This window comes from Schizophyllum commune (genome assembly GCF_000143185.2).
Source record: "Schizophyllum commune H4-8 unplaced genomic scaffold SCHCOscaffold_7, whole genome shotgun sequence".
Classification (NCBI taxonomy): domain Eukaryota; kingdom Fungi; phylum Basidiomycota; class Agaricomycetes; order Agaricales; family Schizophyllaceae; genus Schizophyllum; species Schizophyllum commune.
Window position 1 is genome coordinate 259,822 of NW_026089544.1, and position 26,106 is coordinate 285,927.

The 26,106-nt window shown below is 57.4% G+C and overlaps 11 protein-coding genes and 3 non-coding genes across 14 annotated transcripts; 7 read left to right on the forward strand and 7 right to left on the reverse strand.

The window, feature by feature from the left end:
- Positions 1-65: 65 nt before the first annotated feature.
- On the forward strand, positions 66-1,074 carry SCHCODRAFT_02668417 (uncharacterized protein; the record flags this gene model as incomplete). Its single annotated transcript, XM_003031482.2, has 4 exons — positions 66-176; positions 230-484; positions 539-789; positions 861-1,074. 4 exons carry the CDS (start codon positions 66-68, stop codon positions 1,072-1,074), a joined length of 831 nt encoding a protein of 276 aa, XP_003031528.1.
- Positions 1,075-1,819: 745 nt separating this feature from the next.
- On the forward strand, positions 1,820-4,609 carry SCHCODRAFT_01153664 (uncharacterized protein; the record flags this gene model as incomplete). Its single annotated transcript, XM_003031481.2, has 8 exons — positions 1,820-1,962; positions 2,427-2,824; positions 2,952-3,207; positions 3,267-3,324; positions 3,383-3,589; positions 3,647-3,799; positions 3,870-4,022; positions 4,079-4,609. The coding sequence occupies 8 exons, from the start codon at positions 1,820-1,822 to the stop codon at positions 4,607-4,609; spliced, it is 1,899 nt and encodes a 632-aa protein (XP_003031527.1).
- Positions 4,610-5,391: 782 nt separating this feature from the next.
- Positions 5,392-8,931, reverse strand: SCHCODRAFT_02627824 (uncharacterized protein). The gene is made up of 17 exons (XM_050345431.1): positions 8,915-8,931; positions 8,753-8,859; positions 8,487-8,701; positions 8,377-8,436; positions 8,007-8,128; positions 7,570-7,696; positions 7,137-7,241; positions 7,090-7,093; positions 7,012-7,029; positions 6,948-6,962; positions 6,816-6,894; positions 6,697-6,754; positions 6,533-6,642; positions 6,448-6,481; positions 6,336-6,394; positions 6,167-6,279; positions 5,392-5,963 (listed from the first exon to the last, which is right to left on the reverse strand). The coding sequence occupies exons 2-17, from the start codon at positions 8,853-8,855 to the stop codon at positions 5,593-5,595; spliced, it is 1,593 nt and encodes a 530-aa protein (XP_050199467.1). The 5' UTR covers positions 8,856-8,859; positions 8,915-8,931; the 3' UTR covers positions 5,392-5,592.
- A 372-nt stretch (positions 8,932-9,303) lies between these two features.
- On the reverse strand, positions 9,304-9,386 carry SCHCODRAFT_t146. Its single transcript has one exon. It is a non-coding gene; the product is annotated as a tRNA-Val (tRNA).
- A 134-nt stretch (positions 9,387-9,520) lies between these two features.
- On the reverse strand, positions 9,521-11,372 carry SCHCODRAFT_02627827 (uncharacterized protein). Its single transcript, XM_003031077.2, has 4 exons — positions 11,176-11,372; positions 10,941-11,104; positions 9,674-10,839; positions 9,521-9,618 (listed from the first exon to the last, which is right to left on the reverse strand). Exons 1-4 carry the CDS (start codon positions 11,338-11,340, stop codon positions 9,614-9,616), a joined length of 1,500 nt encoding a protein of 499 aa, XP_003031123.1. The 5' UTR covers positions 11,341-11,372; the 3' UTR covers positions 9,521-9,613.
- A 96-nt stretch (positions 11,373-11,468) lies between these two features.
- Positions 11,469-11,541, forward strand: SCHCODRAFT_t121. Its single transcript has one exon. It is a non-coding gene; the product is annotated as a tRNA-Phe (tRNA).
- Positions 11,542-11,804: 263 nt separating this feature from the next.
- SCHCODRAFT_02580127 (uncharacterized protein) lies at positions 11,805-14,644 on the forward strand (the record flags this gene model as incomplete). The annotated part of the gene is made up of 6 exons (XM_003031480.2): positions 11,805-11,921; positions 11,976-12,157; positions 12,210-12,556; positions 12,599-13,398; positions 13,436-13,880; positions 13,938-14,644. 6 exons carry the CDS (start codon positions 11,805-11,807, stop codon positions 14,567-14,569), a joined length of 2,523 nt encoding a protein of 840 aa, XP_003031526.1. The 3' UTR covers positions 14,570-14,644.
- A 1,274-nt stretch (positions 14,645-15,918) lies between these two features.
- SCHCODRAFT_085450 (uncharacterized protein) lies at positions 15,919-16,771 on the forward strand. The gene is made up of 2 exons (XM_003031479.1): positions 15,919-16,551; positions 16,606-16,771. Exon 1 carries the CDS (start codon positions 15,923-15,925, stop codon positions 16,538-16,540), a length of 618 nt encoding a protein of 205 aa, XP_003031525.1. The 5' UTR covers positions 15,919-15,922; the 3' UTR covers positions 16,541-16,551; positions 16,606-16,771.
- A 428-nt stretch (positions 16,772-17,199) lies between these two features.
- On the forward strand, positions 17,200-18,486 carry SCHCODRAFT_02580133 (uncharacterized protein; the record flags this gene model as incomplete). The annotated part of the gene is made up of 5 exons (XM_003031478.3): positions 17,200-17,322; positions 17,377-17,558; positions 17,607-18,022; positions 18,073-18,176; positions 18,232-18,486. 5 exons carry the CDS (start codon positions 17,200-17,202, stop codon positions 18,367-18,369), a joined length of 963 nt encoding a protein of 320 aa, XP_003031524.1. The 3' UTR covers positions 18,370-18,486.
- Positions 18,487-18,722: 236 nt separating this feature from the next.
- SCHCODRAFT_02701875 (carbohydrate esterase family 1 protein) lies at positions 18,723-19,892 on the reverse strand (the record flags this gene model as incomplete). Its single annotated transcript, XM_003031076.2, has 4 exons — positions 18,723-19,172; positions 19,228-19,326; positions 19,385-19,830; positions 19,880-19,892. 4 exons carry the CDS (start codon positions 19,890-19,892, stop codon positions 18,723-18,725), a joined length of 1,008 nt encoding a protein of 335 aa, XP_003031122.2.
- A 104-nt stretch (positions 19,893-19,996) lies between these two features.
- On the reverse strand, positions 19,997-21,077 carry SCHCODRAFT_02307859 (uncharacterized protein). Its single transcript, XM_050342326.1, has 4 exons — positions 20,882-21,077; positions 20,493-20,835; positions 20,255-20,434; positions 19,997-20,197 (listed from the first exon to the last, which is right to left on the reverse strand). Exons 2-4 carry the CDS (start codon positions 20,753-20,755, stop codon positions 20,101-20,103), a joined length of 540 nt encoding a protein of 179 aa, XP_050199468.1. The 5' UTR covers positions 20,756-20,835; positions 20,882-21,077; the 3' UTR covers positions 19,997-20,100.
- Positions 21,078-21,958: 881 nt separating this feature from the next.
- On the reverse strand, positions 21,959-23,669 carry SCHCODRAFT_02543692 (uncharacterized protein). Its single transcript, XM_003031075.3, has 3 exons — positions 23,509-23,669; positions 22,193-23,450; positions 21,959-22,135 (listed from the first exon to the last, which is right to left on the reverse strand). Exons 1-3 carry the CDS (start codon positions 23,605-23,607, stop codon positions 22,122-22,124), a joined length of 1,371 nt encoding a protein of 456 aa, XP_003031121.1. The 5' UTR covers positions 23,608-23,669; the 3' UTR covers positions 21,959-22,121.
- A 556-nt stretch (positions 23,670-24,225) lies between these two features.
- On the forward strand, positions 24,226-24,327 carry SCHCODRAFT_t122. The gene has a single exon. It is a non-coding gene; the product is annotated as a tRNA-Pro (tRNA).
- A 41-nt stretch (positions 24,328-24,368) lies between these two features.
- Positions 24,369-26,038, reverse strand: SCHCODRAFT_02543693 (NAD(P)-binding protein). Its single transcript, XM_003031074.2, has 4 exons — positions 25,493-26,038; positions 25,155-25,436; positions 25,032-25,106; positions 24,369-24,975 (listed from the first exon to the last, which is right to left on the reverse strand). Exons 1-4 carry the CDS (start codon positions 25,589-25,591, stop codon positions 24,427-24,429), a joined length of 1,005 nt encoding a protein of 334 aa, XP_003031120.1. The 5' UTR covers positions 25,592-26,038; the 3' UTR covers positions 24,369-24,426.
- Between the last annotated feature and the right edge of the window lie 68 nt (positions 26,039-26,106).

Here is a 26,106-nt window from a genome sequence, read left to right on the forward strand (position 1 = left end):
CCTGGTATATAATGAAACGACGAAGTCACGCCCATTTCTGCCACCCAGACCTCCCGTCCTCGAACATGGCCTCCAGCCACCACCATTCCTCGTCCTCCGTAGATCGTCCCGAGCGCAGCCGTAATGCCAAGGCGCAGGCCAGGCATCGTGCGAAGCGCAAAGCTTACATTGAGCAGGTACGTACTACCGCTGATACGGTCTTCTATGTTCTCACCGGCGCGATGTATAGCTCGAGCAGACCGTCGCGAAGCTTCAGCTCGCCTTAGGCCTGCCCAGCGAGCAGCTATCGGTCCTCCCACCGCCATCCATCCGCATTCGCGAGCTGGAGCAAGAGAATGCACGCCTCGAGCAAGAAAACGAAGAGCTGCGACAAGCGCTCGCAGGGCAAAATGGGAACAGCGCCGACGAGATGCCCAGTCGCTCTGGGCTCACCGGCTTCGCGTCGACCCGGGACTCGCGCAGGAGACGAGGTGAAGACTACCTGGTGCGTGACTGCGTCGCCTACTTCCTGGCGCCTATCTGACAAGCGCTGTACTAGGTTCCCTCCATCGACCTCGGAGGCCCTCTGGATCGCATGACTCCCCCCAGCCTCTCCATTCCGAGCAGCGGAAACCTGAGTCAGCAGTACAGCCCCCACCCGCTGTCTACCCATGCGTCGTCGGCGTCGTCGAGCGGGTACAGCCTCTCGTCCGTCTCTCAGAATCCGTCGCCCTTCCATCACACGATGCCGCCGACCCCGTCCAGCGGGTCGTCAAGCCCTTCATTCTCGGCAAGTTCCTCCATGGCACCGTGGGCTTCGATCTTGAATAACAATTAACGCAGTCCGCGCACCTGCACTCGCACTCTCAATCCCCCGTCAGCACGCGTTCACCTATTCTGGCGCACCCGCCCTCCGGCTTCTCGTCCTCCCACTACTCTACATCGCAACAAATCAAGGTCGAGGAGGACGCCTACCTGGTGAGTGTGCCCGCCGCCCCTCCCGCGCCCTCCGCTCATGCCCGCCTCTCAGGCCTCAAACCAATCTTCATCCCAGTCCGCATCGTTTCCCCTGTCTTCGTACTCCCATGCGGCTGACCTGGGCACGGAAGGTTGGCACTACCCTTCGGAGAGCCGGCCCTTTGCCTCGGACAGCAGCCAGCACTATTCCGAGAACCGACCTTACGCCTCGGCGGAGAGCCGCTATATGTCGGACCGGCACCCTCTGCATCGATGATGGACGGACCGTTCGCGGGGTCCTGCATATCGCTGCACGCATACTAGACCGTAAGCGCGAGACGCTGCGCCGTATGGACCTTTAGACGCGCCGCGCGACGCACCGCGCTCCCCTTCGCATATACCGACAGACATCGCTTTCCCCGCCCGTGCCTATATCCTCGTGCTGTTCATCCCGCCTGTAGAAGCAAGTTCACAATTGTTCTCATACCGTTCCGCTATCGTTGCTACCGTGTTCTAGTATATCTATACCGGCCTCGTCTTGCTGCACTTGTTCTCCCTACTTTGCTAACCCAGAAGTGTACAATCAAGTCGAATGTATGAGCGTTGTATATCATGCTGCTGTCCTTCTCGACTCTAGTCCCTCTGCTAGTTGTGCCTCGGAAGCCAGAGTGACGTGCGCGATGGAAGCCACGATAATGGAAGGATATATTGGCCATGCAATGGTCCACTAGCGCAAGAAGGTCCTCGATACCCACGATAATCGCGCTCGCACGTCTCCCCTCCGTGAACCACCGAAGCGCAGCGCCAACGCAGCCCGAGTCTTGCTAAGACACAGAAAGCAAGTATAGATAGTTATATAACTCCCGCAACGCGTGCTATCGACATGAAAGCCTTGCGTAACCAGACATTGCGCGCCCATATCATCAAACTCTTCGACGCTGCCGGCATTGACGTGTTCTGCCAGATCCCAGCGTCGGTGCCGCGCGATACGTCCGCCGCCATACAGACGTTGAGACACCGACGTGCGTAAGAAGTCGCCGACGCTGGAAGAATGCCGGTGTGGAGGCATGCCGGCACGGTGGCGGGTGGCATGAGGGTGGGTGACCTGGATCAGGTCCTCGTAACGGCATGCGTAGCTGCAGCTTGACGCCGCCGATGACGACTGCCAACTGGTGTTAACCCGGCGGTGGGGCAGTCCCGCGGCACATCTCTGGCAGACTGTCAGTCGGGAGAACGAGGGAACATCGGCTTTCGAGTCGGTGGCTGCGGAATGCAGGTGAGACGTGCCTTCTGATTGCAAAGGTAAATCTCAACTGTGAACAAAGAAAGCAAGGGGTCTTACGTTCCCCGCTCAAGGGCCTTCTAGCGAAGGGTCTTCATTCTCGCAGCGCCCACAAAGGCTTGACAGGGTCCTGCCACCAACCCGCATATTTATCAAGGCCACTACCTGCCACCCGTGATGCGCTTCCAACCTGCCTTCTACTCGCCAGTCAGGAGATCGAAGTCGAGGACGCCATGAACAAGTCCAGATTCAGGCGCAGTCGCGCGCACTCGACAGCCCATATCAGTCCCGGTAAACGTGCAGCATTGGCCAGCCTATTCGAGACCTGTCTCCAGTCACGCGCCGCTGCCACCGCCAGCGCGCCTACACTCGCCAAGCCCTGGAACGCGCCCGACGCCCCTCACTTGGCCAGCGAGAATCGTCCCCCAGCATTTGGCGCGCCGTCGCGGAAGGGAGGTCATGGACATAATAAAGCGGCTCCGCGGCCGACCGAGGAATCACGAGCGACTCCGTCGCACGCTCGAGCGTCTAAGTCAACGCCACCACTGGCGAAGTCACTCAAGGCGGCGGGCGTGCACATTCTGGCCGCGACTGCGAATCTGCGAGGTGCGTTGATCCCCGTCTTGAGCTGCTTCCAGCTAGCTTAGTTTCGCGTGTCATGAGCGGCGGTGGAATGGAGTTGGGGATTGGACGAGACTCGGTTTCACAACTGTTGCTTACAAAAGCTGCATAGAGCTCAGCGACGAGCGCGAGAGATATTCGGGCACATACCTGACTATCGGAAGCATAGCGGACTGCATCACAATTGCGAAGAAAGAGATTGTCGATAATGCGAGCAAATTGTGTACAGCCCAGGAACAAGGTAAGGCGGGAGACAGAGGAAGTCAGCAGGCGAACTCTGCCAGTTTGGTCCTGGAGCACGTCGAGTATCGCGACATAGGCCTTCTCTACCTCGTCCAGAACGCAGTAGCGGAGACTATGGAAGGGAGGTCAGTACCCCGGTCACGCACTACGCCTCGCTCTAGTTCTGATGGTACTTGCTTACCAGCGGAGATTGCCTGCTCGAGGACATGGTAACCCTCAAAACCGAGACTATGACACGACTTGTAAGTGCCATCCGTGCCATCCGACTGCCCGTAGAAAACGCTCACCCCAGATCGGCAGACCGCTGAGTTGGGCCGTTCGGTCGTCGACTTCTGTCCTGGAACACATTTCACCTTCATGAACCCGGCCATGCTCGTGCCTCCTGCTTCCGGTCAACACTCGCAGCTCGCTCGTGCCCATGTGCCGCGCCTTGTTCATCTCTCGCAAAGACTTCTGGAAGGTTATAGTCAGCTGCAGGGTAGCGGTCGCAGAGACGTAGTATTGAGCGTGCGTTCACGTCTTGGGATTAGCGTAAATCAGCAAGCTGACTTACATGAACTCCAGCTCCCCGCGACCGCAGCAGGTCTGCAGGCCGCGCGCCAATTGACGACCATAAACAACCGGATACGTATCTGTCTCACGCACGTCGTCAGCGCCGCGCACGCGACGCTCTGCGTGGGGCCAGGCGCGGCATGTCTGTCCGTCCCTGTGGGTCCGGTGAGCCCCCTCTCACCGCGTTCAAGGGTGGAAACATACTGAATGGTGGCCTCACGACGGCTTCGGCTAGGTCATGGCGTGGCACAGGACCCAAGCGCGCCTTTACGCCGGAATCCGCGCTGAGAATGCCTTCGCGCGCGGTGTGGAGGCAATCCAAGCGATCATTCGTTATTGCCATACCGCCCTACCCAGGATCGACGTGATTGGGACGGAGTTTGGCAATGTGAGCGCCCTATCCTACGGTAGCGTGTTCTTGACCTCTTTCCTCTCCCCATCCAGCACTACCAGCTCGCGGCGCTCTGGGAGTTCGACGCGGTGGCATTGACTCACGACCAACTGCAAGCGCTCCCGCTGCTCAAGCAGAAGCTGGGCCCCGCGAGTGACCGCAGTTCGTATGCGGTGTCGAAGGCTAAAGAGGCCGATAGAGTGAGCTCCGCCGTGAGGGAGCGCCCGCTGGACACGCTCCCCGTCGCCGATGTCTCCGCACTCGCGTCCATCACCCAGAGAGCCATTGCGAGGATGAACCGGGACATGGAAAAGGTCGAGAGAGTTCTGACCGCAGACATCGCAAAGGCGTTGAGGGCGGAGGCCGAACGACGGGAGACGGAGCTAGATTGGTGGGACGTTGACGGGGACTGCTGGGCGGTGATTGATGCTGCGCGCCGTGCGGGAACGGATGCTACTGGCCCGGTCGTCGTCATTCACGACGATGACGTGGGGGACGACCAAGACAACGCCGCAAACGAGGTGAACACCGTGGCATTCCCGGATTCAAGCGCACGAGAGGAGACGGAGGTCGAATTTTTCTGATTCTACGGTTTAATTATGAGGGCTGTTATTCGCGTGTACAAGTGTACTCACTGATGCATTGACCGCTCGAGCGCGCCGTCAGATACCGCTCTTCTATGTCACCCTAGCGAAGGACCGACGACAGTCCGCCTCGTGTTGAGAACGACTCTGGGAAGTCCATTCAATGTGATACGCATCCCGTCGTTCGATGAGCCCTTTCCAGGCGGGGATACGGAGGGTCCGCCTCCAAACGCAGCATCCCCGTCAGCCTTTAACAACACGTTGAGAACGTCATGCGACACACCATACAGCTACCCATTGACTGAAGATCTGCTTGGAGATAACCTTGTCCCGGACATAGAAGTCCACAGTGGATGGCCAGCTGAGAGGCACCATAGACGATCATCGATGCGATACCGACAGGCCCTGCAGCCCTGCGCAGTACAGTAAGCCACCAATACTCAGTGAATCAGCGGCGTACCACGGAAGGAACTCGATAGTCGACAGTAGGGCGTCGGCGAGGATACTCCTCAGTAGGCGTGGCGGTAGCTACCCATAGTCTGGCGCATCATAGAACTATGTCGAGCGCGCCTTGGCTTCCATAGGCGAAGCTCCATTGGGCACGCGAGCGCCCACCATACAGTCAGTCGCCCGGCAGTCGCACACTATGCGAAGTCGCGCTACTTCTTGATCCCTCTCACGAGCGCCGCTTCGTGTTCAGCTCGTGCGGGGGCCTATATCTGGGCGAGTTGATGAGCTTTGACAAGCCCGAATGCGATAGCAGGAGGAACTCACCTCAATTTCCGCCGACGTCCCGTCCGCACTACAAGGGAGACGAACGGAGCAAATAAATTATAATAGACTTAGCTATAGGCTGCAGATATCTAGCCACTAGGGATACACGTGAACTGCGCCACCACCCCTAAGGCGCATTAACATACCAACATTCGGCCACTGCTAAGCACAGCAGCTGCCGCCCGCCCTGCCCTTGTCGCCTGTCCGTCCTACCGTCTCATCCGCTCATCTTCGTCCTCCTCCCTCTCCAGAACCTCAAACTCCTCAGCGTCCGCGATCGTATACCGCCCTCCCCTCGCATCCACATCATCCTGGTATCGCGGCGGCCCGCTCTCCTCATCCGCCAACGGCTCATACGGCAAGTCCTTCCGGCTCCCATTTCGGCTGAAAAGACCGCCTAACCAGCTTCCCTCCGACCGGCTCGTCGTCCGCATATGCGTCGCCAAGGGCGCGGCGGGCGGATACGTTGGCAAGAAAGCCGCGCGCTCCTCCCGTGCGCCACCGAGGTGAATATCATCCGAAGCCTCCCCGAAGACGGCGTCCATCTCCTCGAGGGCAACACCTTTAGTTTCGGGGTACACTGAAGAAAGCGTGAGTCAGATATCCACGGAGGATTTGTCAGACGCGGGTGATGAACGACGAAGGATAGAGCTGATTAGCGAAGGGAAATGAGGATGATAAATCAATAAGTCGGGCATGACGAACGACGGTCATGAAGGGACAATGAGGTCTGATGAACGAATGCCCTGTAACGAATGAAGACGGAGATCCGAGCCCACTTACAGAAATACACCAATATGAAACTGCACGCGCAGAAGAACGCGTGCATGAAGTACACCCGCCATGTAATGACTTCTTGCAAATAGGGCGTTGTCTCGCCCACGACGAAGTTGAACCTAGAATCGAGCGTCAGAGGCTTGACTGAAGCTGGATGACATCCGAAATTACTTACGCCCAGTTTGTCGCCGTCGAGATCGATACACCCTTCGCGCGGAAGGTCAGCGGCATGATCTACCACATCATCAGCGCCTTGTAAGATTGCCGCCAAATACGAACGAACGCACCTCAGGCGGGTAAAGCCATGGAATCGGCCCCCAGCTGCGCAAGCCTTTAGCACCAAACCTTCCCAGACGCGTCAACGTAGCCCACCTGTAGCCGAACGCCGCATTGAATATAATCACACATGCCACAACCGCGTTTGGCGTGCCTGCGACGTCGAGGTACAGCCAGTATCCGGTCGCGCCCAAGGCGATGCACATCTGTGAAACCATCAGTCAACGCATAAGCGACATTGTATCGCTGCCCGAGCTTACCACGGCGGCACCAGACATCAGTATCGGGCGCCGACCCCAGCGGTCGACGAGGATCCATCTGTAGGGCGGATGAGTTTGAGTAGTTCGCCTTACAAAGACAAGGTGTTGCTCAGACTCACGGAGGCAGAGTGCTGAGAAGGTAGACAATGGCGTTAATGCCTGTCATCAGGATCGCCTGGCGCCCAAGCCAGCCCGCCTCTTGGAAGAAGAGTCACATCAAAGCTGCTGCCGCACTTGCGAAGATAACACACCTTCAAAGACGCGGGCTGTAAAAGAATCAGCGTGGTCCTCTGGGCGCAGAAAGCCACTACTTACGAGCATAGTACGATATCACTAGTCATCGTCAGCCCAGACAAACTCAACCCCACGAAAGCAATGGCGTACCGTTAATGCCGTTCTGCAGGTCTCGTCAGCCAAGAACATCAAGGAAGGGTATACCGAATACCGACCAACTGCGCAAAAGCCTGCGAAGACATGGCCAGGATAACTCGCCGCTTATACTTCTTCCACATGACGCCGTACGACCTTCCTTCGCCAGCCTCGCGCTGTAAGGGGGTGGTCAGCACATGCGCGATGTCTTCCCGCAGAGCATCCAGGCCTAGCGGGACGCTTGTAGGGACTGCAGAATTTCGGACGACCTTGCGAGCCGCCTGCACCCCACCGAAGGGAACCCGTCGCGTCCGTCGGATGCAAGCCACCCACGCATCCTACGCAGCGCAGACTCGTGGCTTCTCCCGAAAGCGAGCCTGCCCCTTGCGCCAGACGCGGGTACGACCCCGTCGGTCCCGTCGACGCAGAACCTGTCCCTCCCACCGGACACCTGTCCCTTGTACCAGACACCCGCCCCGTACCACCCGCAGAAGCCCTCCTCACCTCGAACATGACCTTGTCCTTGATCTCGCGGAACTCCGCCTTCGCCTCAATGTTGTCGAGGTTGCCACCGTGCAGGTCGGCGATGATCCGCATGCCTTCTTCGTCCTTGTCCGTGTCGATGAGCCACCTGGGAACCTTGTTAGCCTCGTCGTCGAGTTTGGGTGACTACATTGGGAAAGTTGGCAATGAAGTGTTGGGATTCGTCAGTCCTCAAAGACTTCCTCAACTTCCGAATGAAGCACTTCGCGTCCGAACGAAGCCCTGCACCTCCATATGAACTTCTCCGGAAGCCCGCCTCAGAACGAGGGTGCGCCGACTACACGCAGGGTACGAGGACCATACGCATGGGCTGACGATCGCACAGGGTCCGACGACGATACGCAGGGTTTGCGGTCCAGCGGAAAGTACGCCCTCCTTCCTTTTACAACTACACTTACCTCGGACTCTCGGGCATGACCAGCGATCCAGCGGCTAAGATCGCGCCAATAACACATTGAATGAACAATGGTATCCGCCACGCCATATCGCTGTCGATGAACGAGCAGAAGTAGTCCGTCCACTGCAACAGAAGCGTCAGCCATGTTCTTGAAACGGATGAGGCAGTAAGGTTTGGGCAACAGAAGCCTCCGCGAGGTTCGTCCGCACAAGACGCCCTCGTGCGCTTCTCTAGACACAGGTACGCTTCATGAGTATATGCGCCCCGAGGGGTGCGTATCCTGATGAAGGAAGATCGCAAAGAAACATGAAAGAAGATCACGGGGACCCACGAAGGAAGACGGCGAAGACGGAGGACGGGAGATCACGAACCACCGAGAACGCGTAGCCGAAGATGTTGCCCGTAAATTCGGCACATGCGAGGGCGCCTCTCTGCGTGTTCCATCAGAATGGCAGGGCTTCCCGTATAAGAACGCGCATACATGGTTGGGGGGCGAGACCTCGCTCTGGTAGATCGGGACGATGGTGGAGAGCAGGCCGACGCCGAAGCCGCTTATTATGCGCCCTATGACCATGACGACGAAGCCGGTGGTGAAGGTTTGGACAGCGCCCCCAAGTGTGAAGACGAGCGCGCCGATGAATAGCGTGCCCTTCCTGCCGATCACGTCCCCAACGCGGCCAGCGGCTACGGACGTTACTGGAGGAAGCCTGTGAGCTGCGCGCAAGGGGGAAGAAGACGAGCACGCACTGAACGCGCCAATTTCGAGCGTGGCGACCATGCTTCCCGTCTCCAGCGCCGTAGGCTGCTGGAAGAAGCTAATGAAGTGCGGGCCGGTGATGACCCCAGACATAACTCTGGGCACGACGCGTCGTTCAGTCTTGCGCTCCTTTGCGAGCGCGGTCAGCGTACCCTTGATCATAGCCAAACTGCGAACATAGTCAGCGTTCCGGACGTTGGGGAACGGGTACGAGACGTACAAGGAAGACGCCTAGAGAGGCGAAGATAGATATTGCATACAGCAGCGGCTGCCCGACCAGCCGTCTGCGGGGGCTGGGGGACATCTTGGGTGTCGTCGGCGACGGCGACGACGACGAGTACAATGACGAGCCCGACGATGACGATGCGGAGAAATTACCCCGCCATCAAGCGCCCACGTGGCGGGATCAATTATTGGACCCACAACGTTGACTCCGGAGGCTTTCAACATGTCCTGGTCTGTTTCTGCGCAGATACGCTGGAACACTGGGTCGTAAGGGAGAAGATCACGGTATAATGAGACCATGAAGGTAAGCAAAAAGTGGTTCAGCCCGGGATCGAACCGGGAACCTTTCGTGGACATTTGCATGTGAGACGAAAATCATAACCATTAGACCACTGAACCGACGCCTGGATAGGTTTGTGAGCAACTGCTGATGCCCGCTACACTTCACTTGAGCCTTCATGGGCTTTGACGCTGTATCAAGGAAGATATACGGCTGATCTTGATTACATATATCAACTAGTCACAAGCCGAGATCGGTTACAACAAGAAGATATATCTGAGACGAGCATTATCGGGTACATACATGGGTGCACTATTCTCGAGCTCCATGGCCCTGACACGGATACTTATTCTGCATGCGTCTCTCAGGACCATCAACTACGCCATGTTCACCACCATCTACTCACCATAGAACGCGCTCGAATACGTCGTACGCCCGAAAATATCCATCCAGCGCGAGGCGTTCTCTTTGACACGATTCATCGAGTGCCGCATTCTTTCGGTATTAGCGACTATGTCAGCCATAAGCTCCTCACGATATCGAGCCTTCCACTCATCGCGGCTACCAGTCAGTTCCCCTGAACTCGGAGGGTGATCCTGAACGTCGAGAGGTGACGGTGAGAAAGGGGACGTGACGCAGGAGGAAGACGATGCAACTCGCTGGGGGGAGTTCGACGTGCTAGAATCAGACGCACTCGACGCTGCTGGCTGGCACGCGTTCGACACGCGGTTCCGCCCAGAGTAGATGCTCGCGTCTTTGGTCGTCATCTCAGCAAGAAAGGGTTCTTTCGGTGTGCCCAGGCTCGACGAGGAAGAGCAGGAATCAAGATTATCGGACTCGGCCGCAGGGTCCTGTTCGCTCCTGACGGCCGGAGCATTACTGCTGGACGGCGCGCCATCAGAAAAATCGCTCGTCGAGCTCCTGAACGACGACCACAGAGAAGGCACGCGCTTGGGAGGCTCCTTTCCCAGGACCCTCTTCAAGCGATCCTGGATGGATTCCCGATGGCGTGCCGGGGCTTCGCTCAGGTTGCTGGAATGTGCTGGCTCTGTATCGTCAGGCTGTTCCAAGGCGCAGAAAGGCAGCTCGTGCAGAAAGTCAATCGTCGAAACCAGCTCGCGGGTGACGCGCGAAGGCTCGGGGGCGGTGTGAAGCGCCATAGGCTCGTACGTCGCTTCGATCATGGGAGTAGCACCTAGCGGTGCCGGCCGATCCCCGATGTCCGGCGATGCATCCTCGACGGTCAACGATGCATCCTCAACGTTCGATTCCGGCATGACGCGTATGGACGCTGGCACCCTCTGCAAGTTGTCCGCTGCGTCAACGCGATCGCTACTGCCCGAGCGCTCTGGGGTGTTGACAGTCGCGACCTTGGGCAAGCCGGGGCGCGCTGAGTCCGCCCGCCCAGCCAGACCAAGCTCGCACGCAACTGCAGCGCGCTCGGTGGCTGAGGCAATACTGTCCAGCTTCTCGCGCGCAAGCTGGCGAAGGTCTACGAATGACCACCTATCGGCCAGACGGAGGACGGAGAGCCATTCGTCTGCGGTGGATATGTCGAGTTCGCCGAGTTTGCTGTGGATTTATGAGCGTCGTATTCCCAGTAATGGAGAATAAATAGAACGCGCGAGCCTGACAAAAACGAACGCGGAGCCTGAGGAGGACCATAGACTCACGACGGATAGATCAAGGAGAGCAAGCGGTCAAAGTCTCGCCCTTCAATGCTCCTGAGGCGTACAAAGCTTGATGAGGCAGGACTGGAGAGATACTCGGCCGCGAATGCCGAAGAGTACTGAGTGAAGAAGTGCCGATGGACGCGATAAAGCGTCCCGTCGTCCAGCTGGGCGTCGCAATTAGATGGTTAGCGAGCTCCTACACTAACGAGCTGAAGGATAGCTGGAGCACGCCCACCTCAATATCAAGGTTGCCATCAGCGAGAAAGTATCTGACATGGGTCTTCAAGTACCGTGAACCCGTCCGACGTATTATTATGGTAGACGAGGGATGTGCACTGGTTGTTGGGTGTTGAGATCCTACAGGTAATATAGCGGAGCGGTTTGGGTTGATGACGGTCATGGCGGGCGGAGGCAAGAGGCAAGATGGTGGAGTAAGACAACGTGCGTTGTAGACGATTGCCATGCGGTGCAAAGAAGGTGGCGTCTGATGCTTGCGGATGTAAATGACAAGAGGAAGCGCTCCAACAAGGCGTGATAGCTCAGTTGGGAGAGCAGCAGACTGAAGTTCTGAAGGTCCCGCGTTCAATCCGCGGTCATGCCACTGAAATACATGCGTACGAGATCTTTTTGCCATCGGCCTATTGTGCCTTCTCAAAACGGGAGATTTGAACATAAAGTGGGTTATATCCCCCACAGTCTTTCCTAGGCTCTTAGCTCTGAATGTTGAACCGTGCGAATCCAAGCGGCATTTGCCGCACCACTCGATCGCGTGACTGGCGCGTCTCGTCCTCGAGTCCGAACGCGTCAGGCGATCTTCTGTCTCTCGCGCTCACGGTCATGGTTCTGAGCAGGACGTCCTCCGTCATGTCGCTCTCGAGCGTCTCCAGCTTTGACACATCCTTCTCCACTACCGGTATCAGCGCTACACCGACCACCGACCATCCGCTCTACTACTTGACGGACGGCAATCTCAAGCTTCAGGTACGTCCAGCGCGCCGAGCAAGATTGTGGTGGGTCAACTCACCATGTGGATAGCTAGACGATAGAACGGTATACAATGTCCATCGCTACTTCTTCAACGCGTACTCGAGCAGGTCGGCCGAGGAGTATCCTGAAGTTGACGACATACACCTGGTCGACGACGAGGAACCCGTGAGCAGGCTCCTCGATGTCAGTCGGGAGGACTTCGACCGCTTCCTATCCTTGATCTATCCATCGTATGTACTCTCTTCGCCCCCCTTCGCAACTCATACAATCACGCGATGTCAGCGCAATCGGCGTCCGCGACATCTACACCGCCGACGAATGGCTCTCCGTCCTTCGTCTCGCCACCCGATGGTCCTTCGACGAGCTACGTGCCCTCGCCATCCGTGAACTCGAACCCATCGCATCCGCGGTCGACAAGATCGTCACCGCGCGCGAGCTGGGCAAGCCGGAATGGCTCCTGCCCGCGCTCGTTGACGTATGCATGGCACCGAAGTGGATGGGCTTGGAAGATGCAGAGAGATTGGGAATGAAGACGGTCGTCGAGATTGGCCGCATCCGGGAGGAAATGCGGGAGGCTGGGGACTGGGATGGCGAGGATGTGGCGCGGGCGATGAAGAGGGCGGAGCTGGGTGCGCGAGGGCAAGGAGACGATGCGTCTGATGTAAACCTAGTCCAAGAGGTCATAAGCGACGAGGACGATGTCGAGCCTCAAGAAGCCGAAGCTAGAAGGTCCGAGGCGCCTTCATCTCCCAAGAAGACATTCGATGATCCTTCTGCCGACTCGCAAACTCCAGCCGCGCCATATTTCACACACAAAGACGTGTCCGTCTCTACTTCGCCTGTCATCGAGCACTGCATCGCTACTATCTCCCGAGATGCTTCGACGTCTACGTCTGAGGACGGCTCCGATATGATAACTCGCGCTGTCACCCGCGACGCTGGCGACGTTGCCTTCCATAACGCCAGCGCTCGCGGTGCAATTGACGTCGCCGCCGCTGACGCCGCATCCGTCACAGCCGAAGACGAAGGCAAGTCCATTGCCACCGAAGACGAAGAGATCCACGAGGCCCTACTAGTCTCCGCTGCACCGCTACATGTGCTGGAGACCGCGTCCTCTGCGTGCGATGCTACTGCCACGCCACGCGATGCTGCTGCCACCCCGGACGACGCCGCAAACCCGAATGACACCCCTGCGGCTATGCCTGAGCCTCCCCCTGAGACCCTTGAAGTCGCGCAGGAAGCCCTCGCGTCTGCAGAGCGCGGCGAAAAGCCCGACGCGCCCGCGGGAGGGCTTGACACTCTTGTTGACAGTGCCTCGAAGCTCGACGCACCCACCGGCGAGCTATCCGCACTCACGGAGGAGCTCGCCGCGCCTGAGGACCCCGCATACCCCAGCCGACGCCTCGACCACCTTCACCGCCGTCATCTCCGCTCTGCAGGAGGGCTCGACGGCGGAGGAGTGGAGGATGCGGTCGACTCCGTCGACCCAGGTGCAGACCATAGCCCAGGCGAACGTGATGCCCGCGGTTGTGGAACCCAGTCCGTCCTCCTCTCTGTCGAAGGGCGAGTCGTCCCAGGCGTCCAGTTCGATGGCGAAGGCCCCTCCCTTAGCGAAGCCTGTGCCTGCGACGCCAACGCCCTCGTCAACGACGCCCACACTTGCGATGCCCGGTCGCAAACGGCAGGCCTCTTACTCTACTTGTACCTCCGCTATGGATGGCCAGGAGCCTCCCACGAAGCCTCTCGTCCAAGCGCATGCCAAGGTTGCAGTAGCACCCAAGCCTGCATCGCCACCGCCTTGCCCAAAGTCACGCTCTCGCAGTCCTGGCACCTCCGCTGCTGCGGCTTCTTCCAATCTTCTGCACAAGAAAGCTTTCGAGAAGGAGGCGAAGACTGCTCGGGTCAATGACCCGAAGGCCTCGCCGTACTCTGGAGTGCCCTTCACTGACATGGGTCCGCGATCTGCACAGCGGTCTACTCGGACAAGCGTTGATCATGACCCTATCGTAGTTGACGAATCCCGAGTGTCGCCGTCGAAGAAGCCGGCGAAGGAACAGCGCGCAGCTACTAGGCCTTCGCTTTCCACCAAAGCGCCAGCGCTGGCACCTGTCCCGGGAAAGCCAGCTACGCCAGTGAAGCCAGTCCAGGCGCCCGCTCTGGTGAAGTCAGCCTCTGCTTCACCACCACCTCCCCCGCGCTACCCAGCTCAATCGCCGGCCCAACCTTCGTGGATTCCCGCTCAGTCGTCCGCTCGCAAGCATACATACTGGGCGGATGAACTCAAACCTGGGGACAAACCTCCTCCGGAGAAGGTTACTACGCCTTGGAACGCGCCCAACACAACCTCGCCCTCTCGGCGGTACTCCACCCACGACGACTATGGCGCATACGGATACTCGTCATCGCGCGGCGGATGGGACGAGGACGGGTGGAATCTTGGCGCCACCGCATCCAGGACCAGCAAGTCCACCCAGTCTTCTTTAGGGCCCTCGCGCCGCAAGACGTCAGAGCATTCCTCCGCGTCCCGGTCCTCATATAGCTACTTCGGAGCTCCCCGGTTCCAGAGGCTGTCGAAGGAGGAGGTGAAGGAGCAGCAGAAAAAGAATCCGATGTTCGGCATTTTTGCGACCTTTGACGACTAGCGTGCATCTGAGTACACCCTGCCCACCTCTCTGGAGCTCTGTGTGCAGACAATCTTGCAATCAATTGAACGAAGGAGCTTTGCACTAAGTCTTGATAGTTGACCTGTGCTTGCGAGTAGGGTAGCCGGACCGACTGTAATCACGGCTCTCAATCCTCGTTCGGTAGAGTATATATACGTAGTAGTAATCTATATAAATCTGCACAATTTTGCTATCGTTGGCTCGAGGCGTGTAAAAGTTTCACAAAAAGAGCTGAACTGCGTTTCGATAACAACAAGTCGAACAAAGGCCGGCAAACGCCGGTGCTGCGCTCACGTGAGAGGTCGTGACGAGGCGCGTCACACGCGACGCGGCGCTTGCGACCCGCCACCGTCCCTTTCTTTCTTCCCACTGCTATGGTCCTTATACGGGCCCCTTCCGTGGAATCGCTCTCGACTGTCTCCAGCATACGCACCGAGATGTCTGACGAGTCTCCCTCTGCTACTATGGCCAACACGACGACGAAGCAGCATGCCAAGTACTATCTGAAAGACGGCAACGTCGAGTTCGAGGTGCGTCATGGGTGGCTTGAGTGTGAACTGTGGCTTATCGGCGCATTTCTTGCATAGCTGGACGACGGGACGCTATATAACGTGCACCGGCACTTCTTTGAGACCTACTCGACGAAGTTCGCGGAGGAGTTCTTGTCAAGTGGCGCCACCGAGGGCCGTGTGAAGTTGCCGGGCGTCTCTGGACGCGACTTCGATAGGCTCCTTTCGTTGATCTATCCTAGGTGCGTGTTCGATCCCTCTTTCTGATGAACCTCCACTAAATGTACACAGCGCAATCGGCGTCCGCGACATCAAGACCGCCGACGAGTGGCTTTCCGTCCTCCGCCTTGCAACCAAGTGGTCCTTCATGCCCCTGCGCGACCTAGCCTTCGCCGAGTTCACCCCCATCGCCTCCCCGATCGACAACATCGTCGCCGCGCGTGAGCTGGACAAGCCCGAGTGTCTCCTCCCCGCGCTCGTCAAGGTCTGTGCGGCGCCCATGTGGCTGACCCTCGAGGAGGCCGAGCGCCTTGGGATGAAGACCGTCGTCGAGATAGGCCGCCTCCGCGAGGAGATGCGGAAGGGGCCCGTTGATGTCCGTCGTGCACTCGTTGACGCGGGGTTAGCGCCGCGCTCGGAGGGTGACGCCACCCAGGCGGAGAACGCTGCTGGCAGGCACGGTCGCAACGGTCCGACCTCTCTCGAGTCGTTCCTCTCTGTCCCCACGCATACGGATCCTCCTTCGTACAACAGCCCTGGTCCTCGCTATGGACGTGTTGTGCCCGATGTTTCGGAGTTTAACCCGCCTCCGACGCCTCCTGATATGTACGAGGAGTTCCCGTCCGCGCCTTCGAGGACTTCGGTGCGGACCTACTCGACATTCGGCAGGCCGCCTACCCCTGCGCCGCCCCCTGCGCACAATACAGCGCCGCGCACCGCTGCTGGAGAAGCGCCTCGTATGACTGCTGCGGACCTTCGTCAACTCTTTGGAGAAGCGCCGCGCATCGTTGGCGGTGACGCTCCCCGCGTCTTCGGAGGTGACGCACCTCGCACCTCTGGCGGAGAGGGCCCTCGCAACCCTACCGGCCAGTCCATGTTCGGTCTTCCGCATGGAAACTCGACCGGAGGAGGCCTACAGACTTGGTCGGACTTCGTAGCCGTTCAGGGAGACAGAGTCCCGAAGGCGGGACCATCGCAGGGCTTCAATGCGAGGCCGTCGCAAGGTCTTCCTGCAGGCACCTCGCAAGGCCTGAACGCAGGCACCTCGCAAGGCTTGAGCGCAGGGCCCTCCTCGGGCGCCAATCTCGGTTCCTTCCGGGGCGTCAACGCAAGCACCACGCAGGGCCTCACTACGGGCGTGCCCCTCCCTCCTGCTTTCAGCCTATTCTCCAACGCCGGTAACGCCAATTTGTCGACTCAGGCGGGTTCCAGGTTCCCTTGAGCGTGTTTTTGGTACGTGTGGTTCTTTCTGCGGTTCTGCACGTAGACTCATCGATCCTCTTCTAGGCGTGATCAAGTCGACGAACGGGAGATGTTGAGGTGGAAGAACGAGAGATGCGCAGGATGGGCACGAGAGCTACACTTGTACGATATAATGTGGGCAGTGAGACAGAACGCAGGTTTTGGATGCTTTTTGAATACGGATTGACGACAATGCTATTTAAATCTGCGATGGATGATGGATGAGCTCAGTGCCACTCACCAGCTCAGTTGTGGCCTCAGCGCGAGCAGGCGCAAAGGTCAGGGGGAACGCCACCTAATATAGTGTAGTCATGTGACAGTTCAACTTTTTGGCAATGACCCCGGCAGCGGCCGGCGAGCGCTTTTGGTTCCGACCGTCATCTCGTTTGTTGGCAGACGAGCCTTTGCGTCTGGCCTGCTATAGATCTTTCTTAATGACCACTGTCTTTCTCTCGAAGTCTTTGCACTGCACGATTTGCGTGTAGCCCGCCCGCTTTCAAAGACTTTAATTGACTCGACCAGTGGTCCTGGCGTCAAACAACATCTCGATTCCTTCCAGTCGCTTTGGCCGTGCAAGACCCACTAAAATGGGATACTTACCACCTGCCACCTTGTACTCTTCTCATGCCTCTCTCCCGAATGGCGTCACTCGAATCTTTGAGCAGTTCTGATAGCTACGCCACTGCCATGACCGACTCGGTCCCCTTTGACGCTAAGAAGCACGAGCGTTATTATTTCTCAGATGGTAACGTTGAGATCGCAGTCAGTTCTTGCATTTACAAACCGAGAAATCGAGTAGTGACCTGAGTTATCCAGGTACAAGGCTTTTGCGACACGAAGCCCACTCTTTACAATCTCCACCGATCCATCCTGGAGAGCCGCTGTCCAGGATTGGCGCAGAAGCATCTTTCACATGCTTCCCCTCTATACGACCTGTGTAACTATGCCGGTCTTACGCCCTGGTCCTTCGACTTGATGCTGTCCTTTGTGTATCCGGAGTATGTCTCTCTAGCTTCTCATTTACCGCGCTCATGCCGGACGCACAGGCGCCTCGGTGTGACCCCAAGCCTGACCGCGGTCGACTGGAAGATGGTGCTGCCCCTTACTCATGAGTGGATGATGGATCAGCTGTTCGACGAAGCCGTCCGTCAAGTTAAACTAACCCCAAGCCCTACTCTTCAGATCTGGGCTGCCCGCCAGTACAACCTCGGCGACCTTCTCCTTCCCGCGTTCACGAGGATTTGCGCGGTGCCTAGGTTGTCTGAGGTCAAATTCCTCTCTTGGCTCAAGTCTTCCGACGTAGCCTTGATATCCGATATTCGCGCGGATATGAAGGACGCGGAGTATGAGGGGAGGAGGTTCGATCTGGAACAGGCGCTGGTCAATGCGAAGCTCGTGAGCGCCATAGAGATCGTGCCCTCCACCCAGACGCTTCATCAGCCCGTACTATCCGGCGGCAAAGGTTCGTCCTATCCTTCGCAAGTTTGCAGCAAAATAGCTGACTCGCTTTAGGGCGGCTGTTCTCAGACGTTCACGCCCCCATCATCTCTGGCCATAGTCAACCGCAAAGCCAGAAGGACAGCCACGAAAGCAGTCGCGTGCAGGAAGTAGGAAAGGTGCGTGCGGTCTTTCACTGTTCGCGCTGAGCGCTGACCGTCCGTCGTCTGGCAGACAGCGGACCAGGCGACTGCTACCGTCGACCTGACAAAAGCGACTACCGTCTCCGGCATCACGCTCTGCCTATCTTCATCGACATCATCGTCGACTGCCTATACGGATTCGTCTGTATCCGATGAGTGCGAGGAGTGACAGTTGACCACCGGTTTCCCTGCTGCGCGACAGAAAATTAGTCGAGACCGAGGACTTGACGCTGGACGACATGGAATGCTGCCAACGCGAGCTTGCTTCGACCAACTTGAATTCCTTCCCTTGCCGCTCTCTAGCCTACACCAGGCAGAGCTTCGTCTTCGCTCAATTGTCACTAGACCGATGTACGACAGTAACCGAAGCATGCCACACACAACGTCGCTCATGTCATTGGTCAATACTTTCACAAATGGGGCGTAACTACAATCACAAGTAATACTGTTATACAAGTTGTCTATCTCTAGGATTGTCTAGCTCATAATAATGCTTCATCAAACGCCGGAGGCGTAACCATTTCAGATCGTATACTGCTCGAAGAAGGGCAATAGCACCTCTTCCGTCAGATTGAACGGTGCTCTTCCCACCGCTGGCCACGTATGGCCCATCCCCACAACCCGGAGTCGACGCACCTGGCCCTCCTCTCCGTCGTCCCCCCACTGCCAGACATGGACGTCCTCGTCGTCGTTCAACAGCGAGAACTCAAAGTCCTCCCTCCCATGCCCATCACGCTCGGCCCAGTTCTTGGAGAAGTTACTGATGTTGGGCAGCTCGCGATCACTATCGTCGGACGTCTCGCCATCGAAGTGGACGACAGGGTCATCGTCACCGTGCGTGATCACGACTGGGACCTGGCGATCCGGCTGGCACGCCTCCCCGGGGTGCGTCCCGGGATAGTACGCGCCCGATGCCATGCCGAACGCCGCGACACGCGTGTTGACGGACGGCGTGCAGGCGAGGAGGTGCGTCTGCGCGTGAGACGGTAAGCGAAGAAGCATGGCGGCGCACACACGGGGTACTCACGAAGCCGCCACCGTTAGAGAAGCCCGAGGCGTACATGCGGCTCGTATCCACGCAGAGATTGTCGCCGAGCTCGTCGAGGATGAGGTTGACGAACTTGATCTGCGGCGCGGGTGAGTCGCCGGATCGCTCGAGGCTGATCGGAGATGGCGAGGCTCACGTCTTTGGCGTCAGGGTCCTCGTACGGTGCGCCCTCCCAGGACGCGCCACCGCCGGAGCCATCCATGCCCAGCGGGTACACAGCAATGATGCCCTTGTCCGCGAGGCGTTGGCGCGACTCCGACAGCTGCGATGCGGCCTCGAGGCTCTCCGAACTGCTACCCACGCCATGGAAAGACAGGACGACGGGGGAGGGGGAGCCTTCGTCGTAGTCCTCGGGTAGATGGATGAGGTACTGGCGATCGTCGCTGCCAACGGTGGTGTTCCGGGTATGGTGGCTGTCATCGTCGAACTTCCACCTGGTGGTGTTGCCACAACCGGGGGACTTGGACGCCCGCACGTTTAGTGGCGAGGGTGTTGCCAACGCAGGACGAGCGTCGACCCTCACCACGCTCAGCAAGCCTGCCACAATCAGGCCAGCTGCTGACATCCTGCCGACGGGAGAGCCTGCGCTCGTGGTGTTAGTCGTGAGATGCGGTACATGGGCACAACATACCCTGAGCGCGCATTGCGGAGTACCACGATGTTTGCTAGCGGTCACATCTTGGTATTTATCTGCTCCTGTTATGAAGAGAGAGGCGACCAGCTCGTGTCGTGCGGCGATATCCGATGGATTGCCTTGTACTCATGTTGGCTGCGCGCTGACTGTATACCAATTGCCCGGTGCGTCTCTTAGCGATGACATCCCTCCGAAAGTCGGAAGAATTCCTGGATACATCACTCCAATTCATACCCGGGGTGACGCACCTCATCGCCCAATCTCGGTGTGTGGCAGCAGGTGCAAGAGCATGAAAAAGCGACTAAGAAGGCAATGCTTGGCGCAGGAAGTGGTGGTCAGAATAGAGTCCGATTTGATCTCCACCCTCCCTACCTCGTCCACGTGTCTAAACCCTTTGGTGGCGCGGGGTCATTGCAACTACATTCGGTACCATAGCCCTCGCAACATAAATCAGACTTGCAGACATGCCTTAGGGTTTCACGATAACGTCTTCCTCGTAGCGATGTACTCCTCGTACGTTGTGCGCTTGGTATCGTCTCAGAAAGAACGCCGCTATGTCGAACTTGGCAAACCGCAGAAGCGCAGATGCACGATAGAAGACAACACTCACAAGCATGGTCGTCGATGACGATTCCCGAGAACTGTGCGACGACAAGTCGGCGATGACGGCCGCCCCTTCTTCCCAGCTCTGTCCGCAGTTAGCCTCGCTTCGCTTCTCACGGTCCTCCTCACCCGGCGTCCCTTGCGCCCCGTCGGGGCGTATCCTCGCCCATGCCAAGCGTGCACTCGACTGCGCCGGACGCGATGTTGGCCGTCGCGCCAATCATTTACAGTCTCGTCCGGTGTATCATCTCCTCCACTTCGGCGGTGCATGCCTGCCGATCAGGCCGTGCTCAAGCGGACTGCGCGCGCAGCGTCGAGGAAGGAGCGCTAGGCGGGGGCGGTGACTGAGTCTGTAGGAGGGATGTAAGATGAGATAATCACGGGAGATTGGCGTACCTTCCGTTAAGGGTCACAGCAACGGTGCTCATCGATGTTCCCCTTCACTGAGAGCGATGCTGAAGGGCGTAAGCCTACCGAATCCGGGAAAGGTAGCAAAGATAAGCGCCCGATGGTCATTGAGAGGCAAAATAGTCATGCCAATGCAGAAGCGATGCGTGGGATCGGGGATCAAACCGTGCGGTCGCCATTGAGGTCGAAGTGGCCCTATGGGGGACAGCCTACAGAGGTCATCGATTTGGGTGCGAAGGCGGCGACAGACCTAGTAGAGTAGGAAAAGCGGTGGACGCCCTTCCCCGCTCGCGGGGCTCCACAAATCGCCGAGTTTGCCTCTTCGGAAAGTGGTCGTGACTATGCAGCGCTCAGGCCATCGTCCAGGGTGTGATGCTAAGCCGTAAGCGCCGGTCTCATGTTCGAAGGAGTGGAGCAGGGGGATTAACGTCGGGAGTAGACGACGAGCGTCAAAAAGCCGGTATCTGGGAAGGACGTCGCGGGCGAAGACGAAAGGTGAGAAAGACCAATCAGATGAGACGAACCCCCGCATACCATCTTCGCCCGTGATTCCTCTTTCAACACTTCCCAGTCGGTGTTGGCCTTCTGGCTTCTCAATTCATCGCTGCCAGAAAGTCACCGGCTCACGTTGAGCCGCTGACAGAACGGTACTCGCTGACGACGACCTGGTGAGGCAGCGGAAAGCAAGCGCCCTCAGAGTAAATTCCTTGCGCCTTTGATCTGAACGATACTTGGCGATAGGGAGGCAATAGTGGGTACAGTCCCTCGCTTTTCCAGCGCCGTAAATCTGCATCGTGAGCTGTGTCATGGAGATGATCTGCAGGTAGCGAGTTACCGGGTGGGACAAGCCAAGGACGTCGCTGGCTCGCACGTGTAAGGGAACGAGCCCGAAGCTATGCGCGTCTGCGTGGCCTAGGATATGCACGCTGTTGAGGCTAGCGCCACTAAAGGGCGTTGCGTAGTATCGATTTCGCCTGCATAAGGTCAAATCGGCAGGAGGAAGAAGGTCAGCTTGCCTTTGTCTATGCTAATGCGGCGCACCGATATGCGACATGGAAAAAAGTCATCCAGAATCGATAGAGATAAAACGCGCAGGGATACGACCAGGTTCGACATTGCGGAGAAAAGTCTACTCAAAACAACGAGTAATGGATTATAACCACGCGTCAGCTTCGACAATCGCTCATCCGAGCGACTCGAATATCAAGTCGTAGCTCTGATGAATGCATCAAGGATGCATGCCTATACGAGAGTCATCGTGAGTATAAGTCACGGGGCACCAGGAAGGCTCGGACTTACCGTCATAAACTTGAAGCCTGTCGAGCCATTGATCGTCGCGCATTGCTGACACTTGCGTGCCGCAGACGACCCTCGAGACCGCCCTCGACGACATGAATTTTTTGTACACCCACGTCGACCTCATGTCGCGACGGATGTCTATGGAGGTGAGTTTGGGTACCAAAGGCGGCGCATTATCGCGGCAGATCAGAGCATCCAGAATCTTGGCCGCGATGCTTTTTGCTATGTAACAAAAGCGTAGTTCCTGAAGATTAGTCATTTTCCCCAGACATTGGAGGTATATCTCCACCGTATCCGTGCATGGGTTGACTTCGAGGCAGCGGATCTGCGTGGTGGCAGTCGGGAAGCGCACGAGGAAGTCGTTGAGGTCCCTAAGGCTGTCTTTAGGTTTCCACTCGAAAGACACATCCTCGAGGCTCGTTGGGTTGATGTGTCGAAGGACACCACATGTATATGCGTAGAAGCGGATGCGCTTGAGCGCTGGGAGGTCTACAGGTGCCTGTGAGGGTGCTGACCAGGCCACAGCGCGCTCGGCCTGCAAATCAAGCTCCCGCAACGTATCGGAGCATTGCTGGAGGAGCGTAGACATAGTTGGAGCAGCGAGAAAGGTGACGTCCAGTCTGAGTGATGTTATACGCGAGGAGGGCGGTAGCGTGAGGCCGAAGTCGGGATATCGGTGGTTTTGAGAGATGATGTGCAATCGGCGCAGTCGCGGTGCATCCTTGAGGAAGGCGAGGAGCCGGTCGCGATCTGGCATGTTGTATTCGCACAAGTAGATGTGCACAAATTCTAGGTTCGGTGTCGCCATAGGTTCAATTTCGTCGAAGGCCTGCCCTTTGTCGCACAGCCGTAACTCACGGCACCTTGATACGAGCGGTCGAATTTTCGCGAGGAATGCCACCATCTCAGATGAGCGGATAGAAGATTGCAGGTTGAGGAGACACCCGCCGGTGCGGGAAAGACATCGTTGGAGGTTAATGTCTCCAGCGCCCGGAGGAATGTAAACCCACAACATGGGTGTGTTATACGCAATGACGCGCCACGCTTTACAAACGCGAGTTATCGTGGTGCCAAGAATCGGCGAGGGATTTGGGCGAAGGTCATTGTTGGCGACGATAGAGTCCATCAGTTTTATGAATATTTCCGCCAGGAGTTCCGTAGGTAGGACGTTTATCGGCGCGCTGGGAGCATCGGATACGGCGCTGGCGGCCTTGGCTTGTAATCCACCAGATTCGGCGCGAGGTGACGTACCCTTAGTCTGTTCTAGATATCAATCCAAGCGTTTTCGATGTTTTCGCATGCTTACTACTACTCACCTGGTTCGGCCTTCGCGCTTGTCCTCGCTCCGTAGCCACTGCTCGGTAGGACATGCCCTTTGCTGTGACGATCGCGGTGTGTAAGGTATTCGGTGACATATTTATGTTGGATTAGGTCGCCTTCTGATGCAGAGCGATCCCGGGTGGCGGAAAGTCGACGGTGAGAGGACAAGCCGTGTTTTGAGGTCAAGTTACGCCTGGGCGATCGATGTGACGATTCATGTAACGTCATCACGTGCTACTTTGTGCGCTCTGTCACATAGTCACAGTTCGTTTTTGAGTCTTGGCGTTTGTGAGTCAATCACCGTTTCATTACTTTTGTACCATTCCGTGGGAGATGCACTAATAGCGCTGTTGGCGCACACATACACCCCTGTCAGGAGTGCCCAAAGGGACCAGGGTGCATGACTCAGCGACATCATCTACATTGAGCCTTCAAGTTTGTCTGCACCTCTATCGCTCGATGAAGGTATATAGCAACAGCGGTATACGTCTTTGAGCTGCATGCAGGACAACTGACACTAGATGATGTGCTATCTAAAGATTAGGCCGTTAGGTTAGAAGACGTCAGATGCCCAGGCAGCTGTCCCACACCTGCCAATGCTCGTCGCAAAATCGCGAGAATGCAGGTCCGTCGCGCGGGTTCGCGTTTGAGCTCAAATCCTCTCGAATGTCGTTATCTGGATTATCAACACCCAATATTTGTGTACTTTTCAAGGCCTAATGGTCTAGTCGTATGATTCTTCCTTCGGGTTTAACCACCCGCGCCGCGTGGCGCGAAGATGGAAGAGGTCCTGGGTTCAATTCCCAGTTAGGCCCTGCCTTTTTTCTCGTCCTAGCCACCGACGCTCACAATGGTACGCATGGACACTGAAGGCGATTTTGAACCAATTACAGAATCGTATACGAAAATTCCTTTTACTGAGACTTTACGGGGTCGTACTGCTTCATGGTGTCCTCGGGATACGGGTACTTCGGGTTAGGGTACCACTTCTCCGCTGCGAATTCTGCAATGCTCCTGCGTGGGTGCATATCGGGGTACAGAGCCCGCGAATCCAACGCGCCGTCACGAACCGCGTTCTCCACCGTGTTGTCGCCGCGGACGAAAAGGCTCAGCGAGTACTCGCAGAGGATGCGAGCTATGAGCGTGGCCTCGCCGCCCTCGATGCTCTCCTGCAGCTTGGTACGGATCTCGTCTGCGTCGACTTTGACTGTGACGCGACGCAGCCCCTCGGGGTCGCCGCATTTCTCCTCCGCGATGCGAAAGAGCTCCGCCTCGGTGACCTGATCCTCCCAAACGAAGACGCTCTGGTGAAGCGTGCGCGGGTCGGAGAGGATGCGTGCAACGAAGTCGCCGATGTGGTCCAGATCGGTACCGGCGATGGGCACGTCGCCAGGCCCGCGGTACTGAAAGTTGATGTCGGCGACAGTGTTTCCGGCATAGCTTGGCGGATAGGGCAGGAGAGTCTATGCGGCATCAAGCGCGTTAGCAGACGGCCGTGATATGATAGAATCCACCCTACCTGATACCAATATCCGACGTCGATGAAGGTGTAGCCGATACCCAACTGGCGAATATAGTCTTGTATGGCCAGTTTCTTTCCAAAGAGTTAGTAGGTCAGACCCCTGCATTGTTTGCCACCGACCTTGTCCTTGATGAGCATCACACCCGGAGGGGCATGCGTGCCAAAGTCGCACGGAACGACGCGCTTTACCCCTGCCTCCTTGGCGGCAGCGAATAGCGGGCGCTGAGCTTCAAGCGCGAAGACATGCACGGCAGAGACGACGATGTCAACGCCAGTAAGAAGCTTTACAAGCTCTTCGTGCGTGGCCGTGCCGAGGCTGGGGAAGATGACGATCTCAACGCCGCGGTTCTTGAAGTCGACGACAGCGGGCTTGTTCGGAGAGCGTACGACGGCGGCCACACGCTATGTTCGTGGATAAGTGGATTAATCATTATTGAGAAATGAGGATGAAGGCTCACGTAGTTCCCAGAGCGCAGAAGACCATTGACGATGCTGATGCCTGTGGCTCCATTGGCGCCAAAGACGAATACGCGGGGCTTAACTTGATCGCTAGACATCGCAGATGGTCGGAGTTGGCCGAGAGTAGTGAGTAGACGCTGAAGAAAATGAATGAGCACTTGGATCGACCTTTATATATGGCCATCCTGGGTTGTGTCTCGGTTACTGGCACCCACCAGTCAGAGAAACCTTATCTGGACAGCCGTGTCGGCAGGTTTGCTATCGTCAGCTCCAAAGCGCCTCGCCTGGCGATGAGTTCCACGGTAGGTCGGGACTTTGTCATAGAGGCGCAGGGCGGTGAAGGTTCATGATCAATGACGAGCCGAGACGGCCGAGTCGGGCGTCGATGCTCACGCGACGGGATCAGGCTGCCGCTCAGTGATTTTGTGAAGTCTCTCCCGAGCAAGAATGGCTGCTATCTCATTCGTCTTTTCAGTCAGACACAGGAGAGGGATACCAACAAAGGCGGCGATGGGTCTGCAGCGCAACATGATCACGCTCGTGAAGGTTCAGGACAAGGGGGCAACCCCAGTGGAGTGTTACATTCTGTGACGATGTCACGGCCTTTGGTTCG

Excerpts from the sequence above, each read along its gene's own strand:
- SCHCODRAFT_02543693 (XM_003031074.2), bottom strand. The coding sequence starts at position 25,591 with ATGTCTAGCGATCAAGTTAAGCCCCGCGTATTCGTCTTTGGCGCCAAT. Across the intron at positions 25,437-25,492 it reads TTCTGCGCTCTGGGAACTAC|CGTGTGGCCGCCGTCGTACG; the intron begins GTGAGCCTTCAT and ends CCACGAACATAG. Across the intron at positions 24,976-25,031 it reads ACGTCGGATATTGGTATCAG|ACTCTCCTGCCCTATCCGCC; the intron begins GTAGGGTGGATT and ends GATGCCGCATAG.
- SCHCODRAFT_02627827 (XM_003031077.2), bottom strand. The coding sequence starts at position 11,340 with ATGACCGTCATCAACCCAAACCGCTCCGCTATATTACCTGTAGGATCT. Across the intron at positions 11,105-11,175 it reads ATGGCAACCTTGATATTGAG|CTGGACGACGGGACGCTTTA; the intron begins GTGGGCGTGCTC and ends TGCGACGCCCAG. Across the intron at positions 10,840-10,940 it reads CTCTCCTTGATCTATCCGTC|CAAACTCGGCGAACTCGACA; the intron begins GTGAGTCTATGG and ends ATAAATCCACAG.
- SCHCODRAFT_02543692 (XM_003031075.3), bottom strand. The coding sequence starts at position 23,607 with ATGTCACCGAATACCTTACACACCGCGATCGTCACAGCAAAGGGCATG. Across the intron at positions 23,451-23,508 it reads AAGCGCGAAGGCCGAACCAG|ACTAAGGGTACGTCACCTCG; the intron begins GTGAGTAGTAGT and ends TATCTAGAACAG.
- SCHCODRAFT_085450 (XM_003031479.1), top strand. The coding sequence starts at position 15,923 with ATGTACGAGGAGTTCCCGTCCGCGCCTTCGAGGACTTCGGTGCGGACC.
- SCHCODRAFT_02627824 (XM_050345431.1), bottom strand. The coding sequence starts at position 8,855 with ATGTCTGGGGTCATCACCGGCCCGCACTTCATTAGCTTCTTCCAGCAG. Across the intron at positions 7,242-7,569 it reads AGGACAAGGTCATGTTCGAG|CGCGAGGCTGGCGAAGGAAG; the intron begins GTGAGGAGGGCT and ends ACCCCCTTACAG. Across the intron at positions 6,280-6,335 it reads TCGACGGCGACAAACTGGGC|GTTCAACTTCGTCGTGGGCG; the intron begins GTAAGTAATTTC and ends GCTCGATTCTAG.
- SCHCODRAFT_02307859 (XM_050342326.1), bottom strand. The coding sequence starts at position 20,755 with ATGCACCGCCGAAGTGGAGGAGATGATACACCGGACGAGACTGTAAAT. Across the intron at positions 20,435-20,492 it reads CGTCATCGACGACCATGCTT|CGGCGTTCTTTCTGAGACGA; the intron begins GTGAGTGTTGTC and ends AGTTCGACATAG. Across the intron at positions 20,198-20,254 it reads GGTTTAGACACGTGGACGAG|CATTGCCTTCTTAGTCGCTT; the intron begins GTAGGGAGGGTG and ends TCCTGCGCCAAG.